The sequence below is a fragment of the Ranitomeya imitator genome, chromosome 8 (genome assembly GCF_032444005.1).
Source record: "Ranitomeya imitator isolate aRanImi1 chromosome 8, aRanImi1.pri, whole genome shotgun sequence".
In the NCBI taxonomy this organism is placed as follows: Eukaryota; Metazoa; Chordata; class Amphibia; order Anura; family Dendrobatidae; genus Ranitomeya; species Ranitomeya imitator.
The window spans coordinates 152020265-152044577 of NC_091289.1; the positions used below are offsets into that span (position 1 = coordinate 152020265).

At 43.4% G+C, this 24313-nt stretch overlaps 1 protein-coding gene across 2 annotated transcripts in view; it reads right to left on the reverse strand.

Moving 5' to 3' along the window:
• Positions 1-889: 889 nt before the first annotated feature.
• Positions 890-24313, reverse strand: part of TGFBR3 (transforming growth factor beta receptor 3) — a 276475-nt gene continuing 253051 nt past the window's right edge. For both annotated transcript variants that reach the window (XM_069737555.1, XM_069737556.1), the window contains one exon: positions 890-9638. In XM_069737555.1, coding sequence (XP_069593656.1) covers positions 9520-9638 — 119 coding nt within the window. In that variant the 3' untranslated portion in view covers positions 890-9519. The remainder of the gene's footprint in view (positions 9639-24313) is intronic.

The window sequence follows — 24313 nt, forward strand, 5'->3', positions numbered from 1 at the left end:
TCTCTATGCTAATTTTCTGCTGCGTTTTACAGCACCAGCAAAGTCTGAGATTTCAGAAAAGTCATGCACACAGTTTGTTTTGTTTTTTGTCCTGAGGATTTTATGCAATACCTTGGTTTCTGCCAAATGCAGCATGTTACTTCTTTCAGCATTTTTCATCCATTGAAAGCAACAGGAAATGCAAAAGACGCTGAAAAAGCACTAAACCTTATCGGCATGCACAAGAAACAAATGTAGCTTGACAAAAATGCACCAAAAACGAAGCACAAAACGCAACAAAAACCAAGAAAAACCTGCTTCTTTGAAGCAAGTTTCTTACTGCCAGCACTGCCTAGGACCTTTACATTTATGGCCTATCTTTAGGATAGTTGATCACTATCTGATTGGTGGGGATGTGACACCCCCGCCGATCAACTGTTCCTGGCGGATGTGCAATACCCGGCTGCAGCCACCACACAGTGTGATATGCAGCGCCCCAGCTGATCACCACTGGCACCAAGAACAGATGATTGGGGGGTGTCACACCCCAACTAACCAGATATTGAATGCCTATCCTGAGGATAAGCCATCAATGATAAAGTCCCTGACAACCCCTTTAAATACTGGATACCCCTCCTAAAACTATGGTATTAATAATCAGTCTTATTCTGCCGACTATGCCATCCCGGATAGTCCCAGACCGACTAGTCACAGAAATGCTTGTCTGTGTGGCTGCTTTCATGTACTTTCCAAATTAAAGAAAAGAGGGGTGGCACATGGTCATCTCTGTGTCCCCCATACATTTTAGGAGAATGGGGGTATCCTGAGCCCTCCTTGTCACTCCAGAAAGATGGTCATAAGTGCCCTTCAAATAGACCAAAATTAAATAATAAAACTCAACATGACAAAATTTTTTTTATATATATATATATCTTTATTATGCACAATAGAAGGTGACACATTAAAATATTAAATTTGTACAAAACAAACAATTAAACAATCGAAAATTGTGCAGGAATATGAGAATTGCAGCCCTTTTAATCAGGCCAGTGGCATTATATTGCAACGGCGAAAACTGTAAAATTGTATTTTTATTTTTTTTATAATGAATGGACCTGGAAATGCCAGAAGAACCTAAAATTCCTGGTTTAATGCAAAATAAAATTCCCTCTGATAAACATTGTGTGTAACTGCAAGGGCAACCCTTAAAACATCTTTGCAAATGAGGTAGATTACACATTACAGGATAGTACATCCGTCTAACAGACAATTTGGGATTAATGGATCCAGAGTTATGGAATAGCGTTACAAGTTACCATAATTGGAGACTTTGATTTAATTTACAAATGTCAAGAAAGTGAAGATTTTCTTTAAAAAGAGTTTACAGGATAAAAAAAAAAACATTACTGCTTTCTTCCAAAAAAAACAGTGCCTCACCTGTCCACAGGTTGTGTGTGGTATTGCAGGTCGTGAGAGTGGACAGCTACATCCCATGGAGAGATGTGGAACTGCTTCTGACAAATGGCAGCCATGTTTATAGCTATTCTGTACTGACTCTTCACGAAGAGGAAAGGAAGGAAAACACTTAACAGGATGATACATACAGGAGGAGTCAGAATTCTTATGGCAAAAGTAACAGTCAAAGACACTGATACAAATAAAGTATTATTTCATAAGCCCCTATTTAATATAGAAAATAATGTATGAAAGTAGAAATCTGAGAACCGTGGTGAGAACATTAGCAAACACTGTAAATGTAGTCAGACACGCGGATATAGACAATGCACAGTACATGGGAACATGCTTTTGTTGTTAAGGTTACTTTAGTTTTTGCCTTAGATGGAGCGACCTTACTCTACATTGTTGGTTTGCAGCGTTAAAGTTAACTCTGTCACCACAAGCTGACTGTTCAAACCAAGCACATGAGCTCAGTCATAACCTTATCACGGATAAACAGTTCAGTGCAACCTCCCTCTTAGTTGTTTTTGTATCTATTTCTACCCTACTCTGCCTCCCGTAAAGCCAGAGCTGTCAATCAGTGAAGAAGAGAGTGCAAAATAAAAGTTGGTAGGAAGGTCATCTGAACGGTTTGCAGATGTGCTTGGTTTGAACAGTCATTTTGTGCTGACGGGGTCCCATTAAAAACCATAACTGCTTTATTCCCAAACAGCATCACACATTGGTAGTATGTAGTATTACAGCTCTACTGGAAACAATCATGGCAGTGGTGCCATTTTTGGAAGAAGGCAGTCATGCTGGACATCACTCCTTAAATTGGCAAACCCTTTTAATTAGTAAGATTGTGCGACGTTCCAATGTTTGTTGCGTATTATATACTCTTCAGTGGCTGTCCGATGCAAAGTGGTTTCACAGCAGTATAAATAAGTAAATGAGCCGGTATCATAGGAATATTAATGGGGATTATATCACCACGGAAAACAGATAAACAGGAAACATTTTATAATTTGCACATTTACGAATGGTTAACTCTTAATTGTTTGGTGAGATGCACGCGACTACAAGAAGTATTTATGTACAAAGTGAGCACAATGGATCTTACAGTTTCCAACTTCTGCACAACCGGCAGAGATGGCGGATAAAGTCACTGAATCGTGAGCGACTTATTGTAAGCATTGTGTATTAGCCATGAAATACTGCAAGTGACAGCAACTTATGGGCCAACACCTTGATTCCCCATTCCAACAGAAGACAATGGATACTGACCAGGATGGTAGTGTAGACACCACTGTCTTCTAGAAAAGTGTTGCGCGGCTTCAGTTTGTTATTTCCTCCTGACCAATAGTTGTCACGATGTTCCAAAATACTTTGGGCATTTAGAAAAATGTACAGTTTCAGGACCAATGTCCCATACACTGCAAGTGGTTCCCGCATGCATTCACAATTTACCTACAAAATTCCACCACGAGGGTCCAACATAAGATAATCAACATCTAAAATGTTCCATGGAGCCAAAGAATTACAGACAAATACAATTCCCTTAACATATGAAATTATGAAGATTAATTCCCTTATCTGGCTACTGTACTGCAACGCCATCTGCCTCCATGTACAGTTACCTTGATAAGTATAGAACATTATCGGAAAATTTTATCAAATTTTTTACATTAAGTTTTATTATTTTAAGGAAAAAGTGTCATCCTAGGCAACTAATCATCAGACATCAGCTGCCATTTTCTAGGGCAAACACCACCTTTTTCTTTTTGATTGTTTTATTAATCCCTTATGGTGTTTTATTCATGAAAATTAGTGCAAACGGAAATGTTATTCATGGCCAAGGTTAAAGGGACAGGATTAGGAAAAAAATAAAGTTTGCCGTCCATTGGCTGTATCAAACCTAAAGGGGGATTCTGATCAACATAAATGGCCACCTAATTAACTGTATCATACCCGCACAGCTCTTATTTTTTTTAGGTTGTGAAAAAAAAATGGAAATTCGTAAAATAAAAAGAATACAAGTATATTTGAGTTTGTTGCAACGTTTTCTGAGACTAGTATATACAAATATTATACATATAATGATTTCATTGCTTTTTATTTCTGCAACTCTGGCATTCACTGTTCAGGTTAATTCATTATTATATTTTGATAAATTGGACTTTTATGGACATGGCGTTAAAAATATGCTTCATTTTTAATAATTTTGGTTTTTTTAATGGGGCATGATACGAAATATATATATATATATTATATATATATATATATATATATATACACACACACACACAATAGGCAAAAAAAGTCTTTTTTAGTCCCCAATGGGGACTAGAACCTATCTATGATCGCTTTTTATTGTCCATATGATTGTAGTATATGGACAAAATGACATTCTATTAAGCACAGCCACGGGCTGGGCTTCACAGGAGCCCAAAGATGGCACCCATGGGGGCCTTTAGCAGATACCCGGCTGCCATGAGAACCCATTTAAATGTCAGTGATTGATAGCGGTATTTAAATAGTTAAACTGCAGCGACCGGAGCTAGCTCTGTACGCTGCACTTAAAGGCAGATGCCAGCTACGTAACACAGCCGGCATCTGCTGCGTATGGTGCAGGCTCAGCTCCTGAGAACACAACATACACGTGGAGACAACATAGGCATTAAGTTTAACCAGTCACTTACTGGTGATTAGATTATAACTTATGTCGACCAGAATATCCCTTTAATGAAACTGAGTTGTAATACCAAATACAACCTGCTCACAGGGGTGGCACTGTTTTTAGAAAAGAGCAGCTTTTTTTTCCTAATCCTTATTTTTTCACATGGCGTCTAGATGGCTGTTATGAACAACGCCTCGATTTCTTTCAATTCATTTTAGAAAACAGATCCCGGGATGTAAAAAAAAGTTGCTGAAAATGCTGCCCTACATAACAGATAAACTATAAGAAATGTATAGGAAACTGGTGAATAAATTGTTTTATTTTTTATATAGAGGGATGTCTGATTCCGACACTCTGGATAGAGTGTGTATGGCTTCTTATCTGTAAATATACATTTGTAGATATATATATTTCTTATACTTAAAGTAAATTACTGATAGTACACATCATTTTCTCTCAAAAATATACATTTAAAGTGTTTACAAATTGTATCCAGCCCAAACATGGACGCTTGACGTTACCCAAGAATCCAGTAAATGAGATGGAGTGTGTTTAGGGTAGAGGGATTTACAATGGGTGGTGATAAAAATTCACAGTAATTGGATTAATACAAAAACACGACAAATTTTATAGGGTAAATTTGGCATAAAACATTTAAATATAAACTCTATATATAATGTAGTAAAATATAGCTATAGGAATAGTAGAGCCTCTTGTCTTCTTTGAAGACATTTTAAAGTTTTTCTGTTTTTTTTTCTTTCCTTTTTTTACACATAAAACGCTTTAAAAATACATTCAGCTTTAGGTTTGGCAAAGCGCATGATTGTCCAAAACACAGGTAGCTTATATGAATCTCAGCTGCCTCTAGTGGCAACAATAGGTATTGTTTTTTTTTTCTTTTTTTGTTTTTATAAATGTATAGCATAAGCTAAGAGGGGGGAACTTTACAACAGTGGTTTCTAACAGTAGGAATGAACAAAAGGACATTGATTTCAATTTAACGCCACCGTGCAGAATGGATTTAAAACTAGCCTTTAAATTCATGGACTCGGAGTCTTGATGAGATACACTATGACATCAGATATAACCACTGAACTCTGCACTATTGCAGCAATGTTGGAAAGCGAGTTCAGGCTAGTACATGGGCTCAGTTGCCTTGTAAAGGGGTTTCTATTTCTACTTTTTGAGGGAAAACTTTTTTTTTAACTTAAATGCATGTATTTGGACTTAGAAATAATTTTTGCAATTGGATCACATTAAAAATATTGCAATTTGGCTTCATAGACTCCTTATTTCCCTGCACATTCAACTTTGATGCGGTCCGTGGTCATAAATCCCTGCATATTCAACTTTGATGCGGTCCATGGTTATAAATCCCTGCACATTCAACTCTAATGTTGCCTGTGGTCATAAATCCCTGCACATTCACCTTTGATGTGGTCCGTGGTCAGAAATCTATGCACATTCACCTTTGATGTGGTCTGTGGTCATAAATCCCTGCACATTCAACTTTGATGTTGTCTGTGGTCATAAATCCATGTACATTCACCTTTGATGTGGTCTGTGGTCATAAATCCATGCACATTCACCTTTGATGTGGTTCGTGATCATAAATCCATGCACATTCAACTTTGATGTGGTCTGTGGTCATAAAACCATGCACATTCAACTTTGATGTGGTCTGTGGTCATAAATCCATGCGTATTCAACTTTGATTTGGTCTGTGGTCATAAAATAGCTGGAAAAAGCTCAGAAAAAAACAGATAAAAGAGCTACAAATTCTCCATCAGACCATCTTAACTGTCTGGCTGATGGAATTTCAGAGAACTCATTGTACAGCCAGCAATAGTCAGTGTAAGGTCGGGATCACACATGCGAGAAACACATCCGTGTCTCACATGTGAAATCCAAGATGTGGCGTCGGCACTCCAGAGCGGAGCGTGCGGCTCCATGTGTTGCTATGCGGCCGCACGCTCCGCTCCACAGTGCCGGCGCCAGAGCTTGGATTTCACATGCGAGACACGGACGTGTTTCTCGCATGTGTGATCCCGGCCTTACACAGGGGCTATAGAAAGAAAACGGAACTAATTTTTCATGAAACCCAATTGCAAACATGATTTCATGCCAAAATTACATGCATTTATTTAAAAATATAAAAATCCCCAAAAGGTGGACAACCCCTTTAAAGCCTTTGGAAGTCAGCAACATAATATCTTTCTACAACCAGCACTAATGGGCATCTTTACTTTACACTCTTATAGGAAGCAATGGGAGATGAAATCAAATTGCTAATCAAGGTACAGACACATCCATGAAGAATGCACCCAAGGTGGACTCGGTGGTTTTAAAGGGTTGTCTATATAAATATATACCACTTAGTAATATACAAACAGTTACAGAGGTAACCCAATCTGTGGATATTGGTAGACCCTTTCCATAAAAGAGTTTTCTATGATGGCACGTTATCAGTGCTGTGTGTGAAGGGACTGGCTTATTGGCTCATCTCAATATCTAAGTCAGACCCCTTCATTGTCTATCCAGTGGCAGTGACGAAGAAGGGGGCTGTCCAAGTTATTGAAATGAAGTAGTCAGCCATTCCCTTCAACTAAGCAGCACTGGTCACGTCCAATCAGAAGGACTAATCTCCCGTCTTGTGCACATTCCAGAAATAGAAGTTCCGGGACGCCTTTGTAAGCATAAGAATATTAGCAAGTTGTATGTATTTATACTTCTAGTTACAGATGGGCGGATAGACTTGTGGGACTTGGGGGTCCATTGGCCAGGACAGTGGTCTCTGAATTTCTTGCCTTCCAGGATCCCCAGTAGTTCTGATCAGCCAAGCTCGGGTACATCATCCGGACGTTATGGCACAATGATGGCGGTGTGCCACTCTGCGCCAGGAATTCCGGAAGGCAAGAGATTCGCAAACCTCCCGTCAGTGGCCATAGACTAATGAATAGACCGATGGACCAGAGTCTCGAGAAGTGATCAGCCCAATCTAAATTTGTATTTTTAAAGAGGACAAACCCATCAAATTTGGAAATTCCTAAAAGTATAAACCCCCTTTACGCAACATGTTACAGTTTAAAGTATTTGCTCACTTCAATTCTGATGACATACAAAAGGGGAGAGTGGCGGCTTCTCAACCTTCTTCCACAATAGTTAGGAGCCCATGATAAAAATATATCTATTTTCTATCTTCAGTCTTTCTATGACTGGCAGATTACAAGATATGTAGAGAAATAAAAATTCCATTCATCCATCATGGTCTTTAAAAATATTAAAGCGGTTGAATGAGATTAGAAAAACATAGCTTTTGTTTTTTTTCAGTAACAACGCTGCTCTTTTTTACTGCAGCTCAGCATCTTACTTTAAATGGGGGAAAGCTGCAATACTAAACCTGACCAATAGTAGCGCTGTTTCCCCAAGAAAGGAGCCAAGTTTTCTAATTGTACACAACCCCCTTTAAGAACAAATCACCTACGAGGCCCATTAGTGTCCTATTCTCTCCACATGTAATGTTTTACCATTCCATTGAAGTCATCTGTGTATGTTCAGTTTACCATTAGCTGTAATTGTCCAATCTATGCATCTAATCCTGGAGAAATTCTCCTCCTATCGGTCCCTGATGTTATGACGCAGCTGTGTTAGATCACTGTACGGCTTACAGCGAGCCCCGGGTCATTTACGAGGCAGTAACTACTCAAATGACAAACCCCAGGATGAATTATTTCTAATGTCACCCTGTCAGCTCGCCAAGTATGAGGCCAAGTAAAGCATACAATGTATGTGCTGGAAGTGTTAGAGTCCCAAAAGTCAAACACACACCTTCCAAATCCCTCCCCATAAAGAACGGCGCGATCAGGACGGAGACAAAGTAGATTGGAGAGATACTTAACATTAAAGAACATAGTAATGTATCATCCCAAAGAACCAGGGTCGTTCTCTATGGAGACACCGACATCGAAAAATGTGCGAAAATGAATCCTATAGTCCGAAAAATGAAGTTCCACACGCTATACCTGCCAACTACTTCTTGGTCTCCGACCTTGCTCCAGGCAAGTGACGGTCAACCACAAGCCGCCATTCCCGGTACTAGCGGAACGTGTAGTATATCAACACCAAAAGCAATAAGGATTTCCCACCTGTAATCCAGATATTCCATTCAGTCAGTGAGACAATACAAAATTCCCTTTTATACATCAAAAAATGATTTTTTTATCTATTGCTTACTATATGTGTACATTACAATGGGGGCGGTAGTTATGTTTTTATGTTATTATCAGCCCTAACAAAAAAAAAAGACCTTTTTATATTCTTTGTGGCGTCCTAAAGTTACTGTTTAAAACCTCAAGCTAAATAAATTCTGCAACATAAAATTGACAGGCATTTATAAAAAAAAAAAAAGAAAAATCTTACCCTCCCCCCCCACAAAAAGATCCCCCACCAAACATTCCAGGATATCTATATACATACATTCAAATGAAACTTTCCTATAACATTATTGCAGCTGAGGACTGATGTAAATTGCTCTACAACTTATCACAGTCACCCAAAAGCAATACGTAAGCACAAAAACACACAAAAATGGAAAAAAATCAAATTAAAAAGCAAAGTGCCCAAAATTCCAAAATGAACAAAGAAAAAGAACAAAAAAAGATAAAAAGACAAAAAAAGACAACGAAAAGAGAAGGAAAGAGCATTTGCTCTGATCATACAATGGAAGGAGAAGGCCAGCGCTCCTCAGGACTCCTGGAGAGAAAAGTGTTTTTCCATGTGCAGAAGGCAGACTCGTTAAACAGAGATGCATCTATCCACACATCTGTCTCAACACCGGGATGAAGACGCGATATGTCAGAGATGGGCCGATAATTGGGCCCCTTACTACCCAACATGGCACAATACACCCCCCAGATGAAAAGAACACGAGAAGAGAAAGGGTTAACATTCATCATCCTGCTGCTTAATAGTGGCTAAGTATTGGTCACTGCACTGCAGCGCTCGCTGTACTATCATATATATACACGCCGTGTGCATATATATATATATGTATCCTCTTATGTACAGATCCGAAGCGCCGAAATACAGCTGTGAATGGGATGTAAGCAGCATTATTAAGAACTGGCACACATTTCACATTGACAGCCAAGGAAACCCATGTTGCAGGTCTGCACACGGCATAATTAGTAGTATTACCACTTTTTTTTGGCTTGATGCTCTTGGACGGGCCAAAAGGCTGCATTCATCCAGAAAAGAAAAAATAAACAGGCCGATATTACACCACGATCCCTTTTTTTTCCCTTTCAGAAAGAACCCAAAAAATGATTTCTTTCAGCCTTGGAGAACTAATGTCAACAAGCGGTGATTGTGAACCTCTGGCCCTGGAGCTGCTCTTCAGCCGTCTTGCGCCGCCGCTCCTCGGGTTAGGCTGTGCTGTTGCTAGAACAGGGGGTGCTTTGTGTGCTGCCGATGCTGTGAGCTGCGCTGCTGTTTTCCGAGGCCGGAGGGGATGTGGGAACCTGCTGTCTTCCTGCCGTATCACCTGAAATGTCCAAGAAAACAGATTCCTGATTAGTGTTCGCCTGCTGATTTCGGAGACGAATAAATCAAACATCAATTCAACAACAGCGCATTTACCCGGAGCCGAGGAAGGCAAACCACCGGGCATGTAACATTCCCATTAAATATGTGCAGAGGAAAGCGAACAAGCAGCTACCTTATTCCCGATTGTGTGTCGGTAAATATTTGGCCGGGAAAGGATTTATCAAAGATTCACTATATTTTCTCTGCCCACAGCTGAATCTCACACCTGGGCTCCACTGCTTCTCTTCTTGTGGGAGGAAACACGAACGTTCATTTAATAAATGGCCGCAGTCATACATCAACAGCAATAATCTGCATTTCCCAATGTATTTCTACATCTTGTAAGCTCCCAGGAGCAGGCATCTTGTAGAGCTAGATTTATTTTTTCTATATAAAGAAGCACTCACTTCCAAGTTTTTGCAAAAAAATTGCTAATTTTGCCCTTCTATCCGTTTAATTCTTCTCTTTTCCATTAAGTCTATGACATCACATGATTGAAAACAGGCAAGCTGAATCCTTGTAATTGGAAGTTTCTTTTTCCTGCATGAATCATCATTAGAACTACAATTCTAGGTCTCTACAAAGTCCTTGGCAGCTTAACTCAACCTGCTCTTCAACTCCTGACCGAGCTGCTCTACTCCTCCCTCCTGCCACAGACTTTGCAGTGAGGTAGTGTTGTAGTTCTAACCATGACTCATGCAGGGAAAGTAGACTTCTTGTTTTTACATAGAGCTGAGAAGGATTCATATAGTCTGTTATTAATCATGTGATGTCATAGACTGAATGGAAAAGAGGAATTAGCTGGGTAGAAAGACAAAAGGAGCAATTGTAAGTGCACAGTGTTGTATAATATGATGACCGCAATATATTGATAAAAAACTTTGATGGGAGGAGGAGTGCTTCTTTAATAAGTAGTTGCAAAATAAACAGTTAATGGTACTTTATGTATATAGTGTAATCATTATTTATTGTATTCCATATTATCATTTGTATCTTTATTGTAAAATAATAATAGAAACCCTGTAAAGGAAATCTGTGTTGCTATGTAATCGGACATCAGAATGTTGTCAGGATAGAGACCTTTGTAGGAGTGATGTATCACGCAGTTTACCAGGTGCAGCAGTTGTGATACAATCACAGTTCTCTCTGCTGCAGATCTAGCAGAGCGCTGAATGCTGAGCCCTGTATAACTCCGCCCACACCAATGATTGGCTGCTTTCTGTGTACACTGTATATTGACAGAAAACTGCTACTCATTGGTGGGGTGGATTTAGACCAGGAGTCACGAGGCAGTTTGTCCTGTAGTGATAATCTCTTGCTAATAAAACACTGATTTTATTGAAACAAAAACACAGCCCAGTAAGTGGCACATCTCTGGGATTGGGGTCTCCGACCTTACATCGCTGTCCTTTCAAGAAACTTTATATAAATCAATAGCACAAGCGAATATAATAAGATTCTTATATTGCTTCTGCCCTGCCTCTCGGGACACAGAAAAATTGACCAAAACAAGACAAACTGCCAACTCACTAAGGGATCGGATGACAGCTGCCTATTGAACTGAGAAGTGTGGAGGATAAGAAGTGTGATAAGAAGGGTGAAAGAGTGACACAGACCATGCTGCTGTTTGATCTCACCCTAGTGTTGGATTCACAGCTACACTGCTCAGTACTGCTGAATATCCTCCATGCTGCTTCTGCATATGTACTATAAAGAAAAATAAATCCCTCCTGTCTAATTTCCCTGTGGATCGGAGGCATCATAGCAGCCAGTCTCTCCCCAATAGCTTATAGACAACAGAAAGTTAGAGATATAGTCTGCAGAGAGGAAACCTGTTGAAAATGCAGGCTACAATTCATATAATGGTCAGAAATAGTGCTATTCCTCAAGTACACACACACACAGCAACTAATTCTGAAAAGTCACCTAAAACTACAGGTACACTTTAAAGACAGACTTTATTTTGGACTGGATTTTTTTTTTCTTTAGTACATAAATATTATTGTTTGATCGCTCACATATTTTATACAACCGGAATCCATAAATAAGCTCTAAGATTGTTTTACTTCATTTTTTTACCATGCGCCTCTTTCCTTATCACGAAGGATCAGTCTAATTTCCTGTCATTGCTGCATTAGTAAATGCTTCCTAAGGATTTTTTTTTATAGAATTGTGTTGTGCCATCCCTCTGTAATAGCTCCTAGCAGTTGATAATGAGGGGTTACCATTCCCCTTGTTCAAGGTGTGTCTATACACAGCCTGTCAGGCAATGTCAGCCTGTATACAGACACCCCCCAACTGGTATTATCCAGCTGCCAATCAATTCCTTCATTTCTAGGAGAAATGACAAAATAGTGGCACAACATAGTATTAAACTATGCTCCAGCATTGTCATATGAGGGGGACTACAAGGATTTAGGGCACATCCAGAACACGGAGATAACCCAATAATCATATAAAAATTAAATGGTAAGAAATTGAATTTTTAGCCATGTAAATCCATGTGTTTTGCGGCACCGCTATAATGGGGGCAAACGTAGCAGTTGCACCAGGACCCACGTGCCGGAGTGGTGGGCACAGGAGGGCAGTATTATATATAGTACATGGCAGGTGGGGGCCAATTACAGATCCAACATTGTGGTCCGGCAGCTTAGGATTGCATGTCTACATTTCCCCCATATTAGGATTAATACGTTAAAAATTAGCACATGTGTTTAGTATTTTGATAAGTGGACAGTGGCAAAGGCAAAGCCGGTATCAGCAACCCCCAAAACCACACTTTCTAGGGGAGTGTACGGTGTCAGGCGGCCACATGTGCTGTGGATTAGGTGCCGCATGGACTCATTTTACATTTCCAAGGAAAACATATGATCTTGTAAATGGCTTACACCCCTTCAGCAGAGACTTTACAGTTTCCCGTTACTTCTCATTAGAAATTCCCTGTTCACCCTGCATTACGGATTTGGGTTGTTAGACTATGGCTATGATAGCACATTCTATGGAGCACATTCTAGATAAGCGTATTCCAAACCTTCTGCCTAGACCTGTCAGGGGAAATGACCGCCAGAGCGTTCCGAGGAAAAACGACACTATTACCAGCTAAATACAGGAACTTGTGCAAGTTTCAGTCCCCTGTTTGAGGCCCCTAAAACATCTGTGCCAAAAGCCAGCAGGATGGCTGAGTCTTAGCAGGACGGTCGTATTACGGGATCGCTGTCATCCATTGTATAAACCAGGCTCTAACAGCAGTAACGCTCTACGCAATGTGGTACCAAACGGCGCTTATACAATGAGCGTGGTATACCGTAATAGTACCTGGAACCCAAAGCGGCAGATGATTACAGGATTTCTGCAAATGACTTTTTATCTTGTAACATTTAGATTTTGTTTTCCTAAACATTTTCAGAAAATTATCATTTAAGAAAGAAAGTTTCACTTTGGTGATATTTTGGTTGTCAGCTCTGGGGCAACATCAATCAAGAAGCAATGGTTCTAAATTAACCAAGGAAAATGAGTACGGCACATTTCAGCTAAACAGTTCACAGTTTGAGTCAACAACTAAAGGGGTTGTCCAGGCTTGGCATGGAAGCAGCTTGTGGATTTAGCACGCTGTCAGGATTCTCTAGTATTGCCAGTGAGAGCGATGTGCATACCTGCGGTCACCTGCAGACTAGACACGCGTGTCCTCTCTAATAGAAGTGAAGTGAGAGAGGATAACCATGTCTAGTCGATTGCATACTTCGGAGCCCTGACAGCTCGTGGATTTAGCACGCTGTCAGAATTCTCTAGTATTGCCAGTGAGAGTGATTTCCATATATGCGGTCACCTGCAGACTAGACTTGCATGTCTTCTCTTAATAGAAGTGAAGTGAGAGAGGATAACCACGTCTAGTCGATTGCAGACTTTGGAGCCCTGACAGCTAGTGGATTTAGCATGCTGTCAGGATTCTCTAGTATTGCCAGTGAGAGTGATTTGCATACCTGCGGTCACCTGCAGACTAGACATGCATGTCCTCTCTAATAGAAGTGAAGTGAGAGAGGATAACCATGTCTAGTCGATTGCAGACTTCTGAGCCCTGACAGCTAGGGGATTTAGCACACTGTCAGGATTCTCTGGTATTGCCAGTGAGAGTGATTTGCATATATGCGGTCACCTGCAGACTAGACTTGCCTGTCCTTTCTTAATAGAAGTGAAGTGAGAGAGGATAACCACGTCTTGTCGATTGCAGACTTCGGAGCCCTGACAGCTCATGGATTTAGCACGCTGTCAGGATTCTCTAGTATTGCCAGTGAGAGTGATTTGCATACCTGCGGTCACCTGCAGACTAGACACACATGTCCTCTCTTAATAGAAGTGAAGTGAGAGAGGATAACCACGTCTAGTCGATTGCAGACTTCGGAGCCCTAACAGCTAGGGGATTTAGCACGCTGTCAGGATTCTCTGGTATTGCCAATGAAAGTGATTTGCATACATGCGGTCACCTGTAGACTAGACTTGCATGTCCTCTCTCAATAGAAGTGAAGTGAGAGGCTAAGCACGTCTAGTCGGAAGCAAATATATGCAAATTACCTACTTTAACCAGCAACACCAGAGAATCCTGACCTCGTGCTAAATCCACAAGCTGTCAGGGCTCAGAAGTCTGCAATAGACTAGACGTGGTTATCCTCTTTCACTTCACTTCTATTGAAAGTGGACATGGAAGTCTAGTCTGCAGGCGACCGCATGTATGCAAATCACTCTCACGGGCAATAACAGAGAATCTTGACAACGTGTTAAATCCACAATCTGTCAGGGCTCAGAAGTCTTCAATCACTCTGCTTTCATTACAAGCCTGGACAGCCCCTTTAAATTTCTTATGAAACTGGCCCTAGTGTGTGTTTATGAGATAGGAGAACTAGGAACAGAGGCTGATGGGAGAGATCACAATCTCTATACAAGGCTGTATTACATGCTGAGGATATACAAATTGTAAATAAATTAAACCCTTGGATTGTTGTAAAGTTTCGTCTGTCTTCTAGAGTTTACAGTCAGACATCAAAAATTATATTAGTCCACAAGGCCGCTAAATTTCAGTATTTGATGTTTGTTTACATATTAAAGGGAATTTACATATCTTAATCTAAAGATAATAAACACCATGTTTGGTCTTAAGTTAAAATGTCTATGCTCATTAATTTCTAAAAATATCATTTTAGCAATCAGAGCTATATTTTTCTGATACAGAGTTCAAAACTAACTGCACATATGTATATTGTAAAGGGAACATGTCAGCTTTTTTTTTTTTGTCTGAGAACAGCATAATATTGAGCAAGGGAGCCCGATTCCATGGATGTGTCACTTCTTAGGCTGTGTATTGTAGGTTTAATACAATCAGTGTTTTATAAGCAGGAGATTATCACTGCAGGACTAAGTCTCACATGCAGACCAGTCAGGCTAATCTGTGTAAGCCCGGCCCCCATCACTGATTGGCAGCTTTCTGACAATGTGCACTGTACACAGGTGAGGATATTCAGGGCTCAGCATTCTGACCACAGCTACATCTACAGTAGAGAAAACAGGGATTCTATAAAAACTACTCCAAGCAGCACAGTAAGTGATACATCAGTGAAATCAGACTCTCTGTCCCTACATCTTGCTGCTTTCAGATTACATATCAAAAACCTGCTGTCAGATTCCCTTTACAAATTCTGGCTGTCTACAACTACCACTAGAGGGAGCTTAAGAGCTAACTGAATACTTATTAAAACAGAATGTAATAAGCTCTAAACGCCCCCTGGTGGTGGCTACAGGTAGCCAGGCTGTTCGCTTTCAAATACCGAGCATTCAGAGCTCTGTACCAGATAAAGCTCAGAATTTTAGACTCCATATTTTATCAGATTTAAAATGACCTGATAATATTATACACAAATATATTTTATATATTTATATCTGTATAAGAAAGATCTTCTTGTGGTGCCCTTAGAAGGCAAATTTGGGGAGCGTTAGCCAGAAAAATATTTCGCATAAATCAGAGTATAGTAATAAGCAGCAATAGCATTGATAACTTTATCATAGTTATACAGAATATAACTGAGCAGTAATGTTTAACAGACTGTTACCATCCTCCTCCCCCCATAATGCTGCCATCCTCCTCCTCCCATAATGCTGCCATCCTCCTCCCGTCTACTCTATAGCTGTAAACAGGCTGCAGGCCACACCATGTCCTTTATTAATCATGCTCTGGCACATACTGGATGTTCCTCCCTGTACAGGAAATCTCAAAAGTTTACTTTTTTTTACCCTTTTGCCAAATTCATTTTGTTGCCATGCCTGCCTGCTTATTTTAATGGACTTTAATAAAACTTTCTGGGCAATGTCAGACTTCTGGAAATGTCAATGAAGTATTAAGAACCGCTCTATTGCATGAGAATACTAAACATATAATATTTCATTCAAACGTTTCTCTCTAGAATGAAGCAAAAAAATAAATAACAAAAATCCCGAGTATAAAACTAGAGAGTAAAACATTGTAAAAAAAAATGATGAATGAGAGAGGTTGTCTGAGATTACCATAAAGGGTGTATGTTATTTTCCAAAGTGAAATCCAGTTGGCCCATAAGAGTGACCAGTACTATTAAGTATTTATGATAGGTGTGGGTGCTGTCGGAGATTATTTTATTTTTTTTAAACCTCATGATTTTCAAGTTGCATCACTGGCCCCACACTTGTCCAATGGATGTAGGTGGTAATGCAGCTCTGGTACCACTTCTGTCCATTGGCTGTGTCTGGTATTGTATCACTGGCGCCACTCTTGTCCAGTGGATGTAGGTGGTATTGCAGCTCTGGTACCACTTCTGTCCATTGGCTGTGTCTGGTATTGCATCACTGGCGCCACTCTTGTCCAGTGGATGTAGGTGGTATTGCAGCTCTGGTACCACTTCTATCCATTGGCTGTGTCTAGTATTGCATCACTGGCGCCACTCTTGTCCAGTGGATGTGTGTGGTATTGCAGCTCTGGTGCCACTTCTGTCCATTGGCTGTGTCTGGTATTACATTACTGGCGCCACTCTTGTCCAGTGGATGTGTGTGGTATTGCAGCTCTGGTGCCACTTCTGTCCATTGGCTGTGTCTGATATTGCACCACTGGCACCACTCTTGCCAGTGGATGTGTGGTATTGCAGCTCTGGTGCCACTTCTGTCCATTGGCTGTGTCTGGTAGTGTATCACTGGCACCACTCTTGCCAGTGGATGTAGGTGGTATTGCAGCTCTGGTACCACTTCTGTCCATTGGCTGTGTCTGGTAGTGTATCACTGGCACCACTCTTGCCAGTGGATGTAGGTGGTATTGCAGCTCTGGTGCCACTTCTGTCCATTGGCTGTGTCTGGTATTGTATCACTGGCACCACTCTTGTCCAGTGGATGTAGGTGGTATTGCAGCTCTGGTGCCACTTCTGTCCATTGGCTGTGTCTGGTATTGTATCACTGGCGCCACTCATGTCCAGTGGATGTAGGTGGTATTGCAGCTGTGGTGCCACTTCTGTCCATTGGCTGTGTCTGGTATTACATCACTAGCGCCACTCTTGTCCAGTGGATGGAGGTGGTATTGCAGCTCTGGTGCCACTTCTGTCCATTGGCTGTGTCGGTTATTACATCACTGGCGCCACACTTGTCCAATGGATGTAGGTGGTAATGCAGCTCTGGTGCCACTTCTGTCCATTGGCTGTGTCTGGTATTGCACCACTGGCACCACTCTTGTCCAGTGGATATAGGTGGTATTGCAGCTCTGGTACCACTTCTGTCCATTGGCTGTGTCTGGCATTACATCACTGGCGCCACTCTTGTCCAGTGGATGTAGGTGGTACTGCAGCTCTGGTGCCACTTCTGTCCATTGGCTGTGTCGGTTATTACATCACTGGCGCCACTCTTGTCCAGTGGATGTAGGTGGTATTGCAGCTCTGGTACCACTTCTATCCATTGGCTGTGTCTAGTATTGCATCACTGGCGCCACTCTTGTCCAGTGGATGTGTGTGGTATTGCAGCTCTGGTGCCACTTCTGTCCATTGGCTGTGTCTGGTAGTGTATCACTGGCGCCACTCTTGTCCAGTGGATGTGTGGTATTGCAGCTCTGGTGCCACTTCTGTCCATTGGCTGTGTCTGATATTGCACCACTGGCACCACTCTTGCCAGTGGATGTGTGGTATTGCAGCTCTGGTGCCACTTCTGTCCATTGGCTGTGTCTGGTAGTGTATCACTGGCACCACTCTTGCCAGTGGATGTAGGTGGTATTGCAGCTCTGGTGCCACTTCTGTCCATTGGCTGTGTCTGGTATTTTATCACTGGCGCCACTCTTGTCCAGTGGATGTAGGTGGTATTGCAGCTCTGGTGCCACTTCTGTCCATTGGCTGTGTCTGGTATTGCATCACTGGCGCCACTCTTGCCAGTGGATGTAGGTGGTATTACAGCTCTGGTGCCACTTCTGTCCATTGGCTGTGTCTGGTATTGCACCACTGGCACCACTCTTGCCAGTGGATGTAGGTGGTGTTGCAGCTCTGGTGCCACTTCTGTCCATTGGCTGCGTCTGGTATTGCACCACTGGCACCACTCTTGCCAGTGGATGTAGGTGGTATTGCAGTTCTGGTGCCACTTCTGTCCATTGGCTGTGTCTGGTATTGCATCACTGGCACCACTCTTGCCAGTGGATGTAGGTGGTATTGCAGCCCTGGTGCCACTTCTGTCCATTGGCTGTGTCTGGTATTGTATCACTGGCACCACTCTTGCCAGTGGATGTAGGTGGTATTGCAGCTCTGGTGCCACTTCTGTCCATTGGCTGTGTCTGGTATTGCATCACTGGCGCCACTCTTGCCAGTGGATGTAGGTGGTATTACAGCTCTGGTGCCACTTCTGTCCATTGGCTGTGTCTGGTATTGCACCACTGGCACCACTCTTGCCAGTGGATGTAGGTGGTGTTGCAGCTCTGGTGCCACTTCTGTCCATTGGCTGTGTCTGGTATTGCACCACTGGCACCACTCTTGCCAGTGAATGTAGGTGGTATTGCAGTTCTGGTGCCACTTCTGTCCATTGGCTGTGTCTGGTATTGCATCACTGGCACCACTCTTGCCAGTGGATGTAGGTGGTATTGCAGCTCTGGTGCCACTTCTGTCCATTGGCTGTGTCTGGTATTGTATCACTGGCGCCACTCTTGTCCAGTGGATGTAGGTGGTATTGCAGCTGTGGTACCACTTCTGTCCATTGGCTGTGTCTGGTATTACATCACTAGCGCCACTCTTGTCCAGTGGATGGAGGTGGTATTGCAGCTCTGGTGCCACTTCTGTCCATTGGCTGTGTCGGTTATTACATCACTGGCGCCACACTTGTCCAATGGATGTAGGTGGTAATGCAGCTCTGGTGCCACTTCTGTCCATTGGCTGTGTCTGGTATTGCACCACTGGCACCACTCTTGTCCAGTGGATGTAGGTGGTATTGCAGCTGTGGTACCACTTCTGTCCATTGGCTGTGTCTGGTATTACATCACTAGCGCCACTCTTGTCCAGTGGATGGAGGTGGTATTGCAGCTCTGGTGCCACTTCTGTCCATTGGCTGTGTCGGTTATTACATCACTGGCGCCACACTTGTCCAATGGATGTAGGTGGTAATGCAGCTCTGGTGCCACTTCTGTCCATTGGCTGTGTCTGGTATTGCACCACTGGCACCACTCTTGTCCAGTGGATGTAGGTGGTATTGCAGCTCTGGTACCACTTCTGTCCATTGGCTGTGTCGGTTATTACATCACTGGCGCCACACTTGTCCAATGGATGTAGGTGGTAATGCAGCTCTGGTGCCACTTCTGTCCATTGGCTGTGTCTGGTATTGCACCACTGGCACCACTCTTGTCCAGTGGATGTAGGTGGTATTGCAGCTCTGGTACCACTTCTGTCCATTGGCTGTGTCTGGTATTACATCACTGGCGCCACTCTTGTCCAGTGGATGTAGGTGGTATTGCAGCTCTGGTGCCACTTCTGTCCATTGGCTGTGTCGGTTATTACATCACTGGCGCCACTCTTGTCCAGTGGATGTAGGTGGTATTGCAGCTCTGGTACCACTTCTATCCATTGGCTGTGTCTAGTATTGCATCACTGGCGCCACTCTTGTCCAGTGGATGTGTGTGGTATTGCAGCTCTGGTGCCACTTCTGTCCATTGGCTGTGTCTGGTATTGCATCACTGGCGCCACTCTTGTCCAGTGGATGTGTGTGGTATTGCAGCTCTGGTGCCACTTCTGTCCATTGGCTGTGTCTGGTAGTGTATCACTGGCGCCACTCTTGTCCAGTGGATGTGTGGTATTGCAGCTCTGGTGCCACTTCTGTCCATTGGCTGTGTCTGGTAGTGTATCACTGGCACCACTCTTGCCAGTGGATGTAGGTGGTATTGCAGCTCTGGTGCCACTTCTGTCCATTGGCTGTGTCTGGTATTGTATCACTGGCGCCACTCTTGTCCAGTGGATGTAGGTGGTATTGCAGCTCTGGTGCCACTTCTGTCCATTGGCTGTGTCTGGTATTGCATCACTGGCGCCACTCTTGCCAGTGGATGTAGGTGGTATTACAGCTCTGGTGCCACTTCTGTCCATTGGCTGTGTCTGGTATTGCATCACTGGCACCACTCTTGCCAGTGGATGTAGGTGGTATTGCAGCTCTGGTGCCACTTCTGTCCATTGGCTGTGTCTGGTATTGTATCACTGGCGCCACTCTTGTCCAGTGGATGTAGGTGGTATTGCAGCTGTGGTACCACTTCTGTCCATTGGCTGTGTCTGGTATTACATCACTGGCGCCACTCTTGTCCAGTGGATGGAGGTGGTATTGCAGCTCTGGTGCCACTTCTGTCCATTGGCTGTGTCTGGTATTACATCACTGGCGCCACTCTTGTCCAGTGGATGTAGGTGGTAATGCAGCTCTGGTGCCACTTCTGTCCATTGGCTGTGTCTGGTATTGCATCACTGGCGCCACTCTTGTCCAGTGGATGTGTGTGGTATTGCAGCTCTGGTGCCACTTCTGTCCATTGGCTGTGTCTGATATTGCACCACTGGCACCACTCTTGCCAGTGGATGTGTGGTATTGCAGCTCTGGTGCCACTTCTGTCCATTGGCTGTGTCTGGTATTGTATCACTGGCACCACTCTTGTCCAGTGGATGTAGGTGGTATTGCAGCTCTGGTACCACTTCTGTCCATTGGCTGTGTCTGGTATTGCATCACTGGCACCACTCTTGCCAGTGGATGTAGGTGGTATTGCAGCTCTGGTGCCACTTCTGTCCATTGGCTGTGTCTGGTATTGCATCACTGGCGCCACTCTTGCCAGTGGATGTAGGTGGTATTGCAGCTCTGGTGCCACTTCTGTCCATTGGCTGTGTCTGGTATTGCATCACTGGCGCCACTCTTGTCCAGTGGATGTGTGTGGTATTGCAGCTCTGGTGCCACTTCTGTCCATTGGCTGTGTCTGATATTGCACCACTGGCACCACTCTTGCCAGTGGATGTGTGGTATTGCAGCTCTGGTGCCACTTCTGTCCATTGGCTGTGTCTGGTATTGTATCACTGGCACCACTCTTGCCAGTGGATGTAGGTGGTATTGCAGCTCTGGTGCCACTTCTGTCCATTGGCTGTGTCTGGTATTGTATCACTGGCGCCACTCTTGTCCAGTGGATGTAGGTGGTATTGCAGCTCTGGTGCCACTTCTGTCCATTGGCTGTGTCTGGTATTGCATCACTGGCGCCACTCTTGCCAGTGGATGTAGGTGGTATTGCAGCTCTGGTGCCACTTCTGTCCATTGGCTGTGTCTGGTATTGTATCACTGGCGCCACTCTTGTCCAGTGGATGTAGGTGGTATTGCAGCTGTGGTACCACTTCTGTCCATTGGCTGTGTCTGGTATTGCACCACTGGCGCCACTCTTGTCCAGTGGATGTAGGTGGTATTGCAGCTCTGGTGCCACTTCTGTCCATTGGCTGTGTCTGGTATTGTACCACTGGCGCCACTCTTGTCCAGTGGATGTAGGTGGTATTGCTTCTCTGGTGCCACTTCTGTCCATTGGCTGTGTCTGGTATTGCATCACTGGCACCACTCTTGCCAGTGGATGTAGGTGGTATTGCAGCTCTGGTGCTACTTCTGTCCATTGGCTGTGTCTGGTATTGCACCACTGGCACCACTCTTGCCAGTGGATGTAGGTGGTGTTGCAGCTCTGGTGCCACTTCTGTCCATTGGCTGTGTCTGGTATTGCACCACTGGCACCACTCTTGCCAGTGGATGTAGGTGGTATTGCAGCTCTGGTGCCACTTCTGTCCATTGGCTGTGTCTGATATTGCACCACTGGCACCACTCTTGCCAGTGGATGTGTGGTATTGCAGCTCTGGTGCCACTTCTGTCCATTGGCTGTGTCTGGTATTGTATCACTGGCACCACTCTTGCCAGTGGATGTAGGTGGTATTGTAGCTCTGGTACCACTTCTGTCCATTGGCTGTGTCTGGTATTGTATCACTGGCGCCACTCTTGTCCAGTGGATGTAGGTGGTATTGCAGCTCTGGTGCCACTTCTGTCCATTGGCTGTGTCTGGTATTGCATCACTGGCGCCACTCTTGCCAGTGGATGTAGGTGGTATTGCAGCTCTGGTGCCACTTCTGTCCATTGGCTGTGTCTGGTATTGTATCACTGGCGCCACTCTTGTCCAGTGGATGTAGGTGGTATTGCAGCTGTGGTACCACTTCTGTCCATTGGCTGTGTCTGGTATTGCACCACTGGCGCCACTTTTGTCCAGTGGATGTAGGTGGTATTGCAGCTCTGGTGCCACTTCTGTCCATTGGCTGTGTCTGGTATTGCACCACTGGCGCCACTCTTGTCCAGTGGATGTAGGTGGTATTGCTTCTCTGGTGCCACTTCTGTCCATTGGCTGTGTCTGGTATTGCATCACTGGCACCACTCTTGCCAGTGGATGTAGGTGGTATTGCTTCTCTGGTGCCACTTCTGTCCATTGGCTGTGTCTGGTATTGCATCACTGGCACCACTCTTGCCAGTGGATGTAGGTGGTATTGCAGCTCTGGTGCTACTTCTGTCCATTGGCTGTGTCTGGTATTGTATCACTGGCACCACTCTTGCCAGTGGATGTAGGTGGTGTTGCAGCTCTGGTGCCACTTCTGTCCATTGGCTGTGTCTGGTATTGAACCACTGGCACCACTCTTGCCAGTGGATGTAGGTGGTATTGCAGCTCTGGTGCCACTTCTGTCCATTGGCTGTGTCTGGTATTGCACCACTGGCACCACTCTTGCCAGTGGATGTAGGTGGTATTGCAGCTCTGAAGCCACTTCTGTCCATTGGCTGTGTCTGGTATTGCACCACTGGCACCACTCTTGCCAGTGGATGTAGGTGGTATTGCAGCTCTGGTGCCACTTCTGTCCATTGGCTGTGTCTGGTATTGCATCACTGGCGCCACTCTTGTCCAGTGGATGTAGGTGGTATTGCAGCTCTGGTGCCACTTCTGTCCATTGGCTGTGTCTGGTATTGCATCACTGGCGCCACTCTTGTCCAGTGGATGTAGGTGGTGTTGCAGCTCTGGTGCCACTTCTGTCCATTGGCTGTGTCTGGTATTGCACCACTGGCACCACTCTTGTCCAGTGGATGTGTGTGGTATTGCAGTTCTGACTTTCTTGAATAGGGTGAGTAATAATATTAATAACTTAATATTAATATGTTCTAATTTGATGCTTGAAATATATTTTTATCTTATAAATCAGCAAAATCCTTCTATTCTAGAAACTGTGTGCATCTGTCCATCAGCCATGGTCGTAATTGAACAGATTATGTTTGACCACCACCTGGCCAGATACTGACAATTCCTTCATACATCACCAGAATACATAAGGACTTGTGCATACATGTGTAAGTTTTCATTTCTCCTCTGCCGAACTTCAAAAAAGAATTCTCAGAAATTAATATTCCCAAGGAAAAGGTTTGCAGCTTATTTCCCATGAAAAGAATGGACATATAGAAATCCAACGTATCAAATCCTTCCTTCCCCTGATAACCCCCATCGGAGACCCCCATACATAATAGTCTTCCAAGTTTTGCTGAGTGTATATAAAAAGTAAAATTCTAACTCTAATTAAAGGGATTGTCATCGCCTTTAAACTATTTAAGTCAACAGGCTCAGTGATGTATAAAATAATAAACTCAGCCTTACTTACTCTTCCCGGGTCTATCGTTGCTTCTCCACCGCTGCCCCGGTCTCTGTGTGACGTCACGTGGACAGCACTGCAGCCAATCACTGAATTCAGCAGCTTAGCTGTTGTAGAAAGCATGAGCTGCTGAGCTCAGTGATTGGCTGCAGTGCTGTCAACAAGACTGGTAGGCAAGTAAAGCTTAGTATGATACTTTAAACATCACTGAGTCTGTGGGATAAAAATAGTTGCAAGGGGACCACCCCTATAATAGGCCACCTTAAGTAGAAAAATGTAATCCTCCAACCAAAGGTTTACTCAGTGTAAATACACTATTCTGGATGCACATTTTAACAATCAACATACTGGTTCACAAAAAAAAAATATGGATTTCAATTGCTGTTTTATCAGGGTGTATTGTATTCTACAAAATTCAAATATTTGGGAAAATTTTCTTTATTTA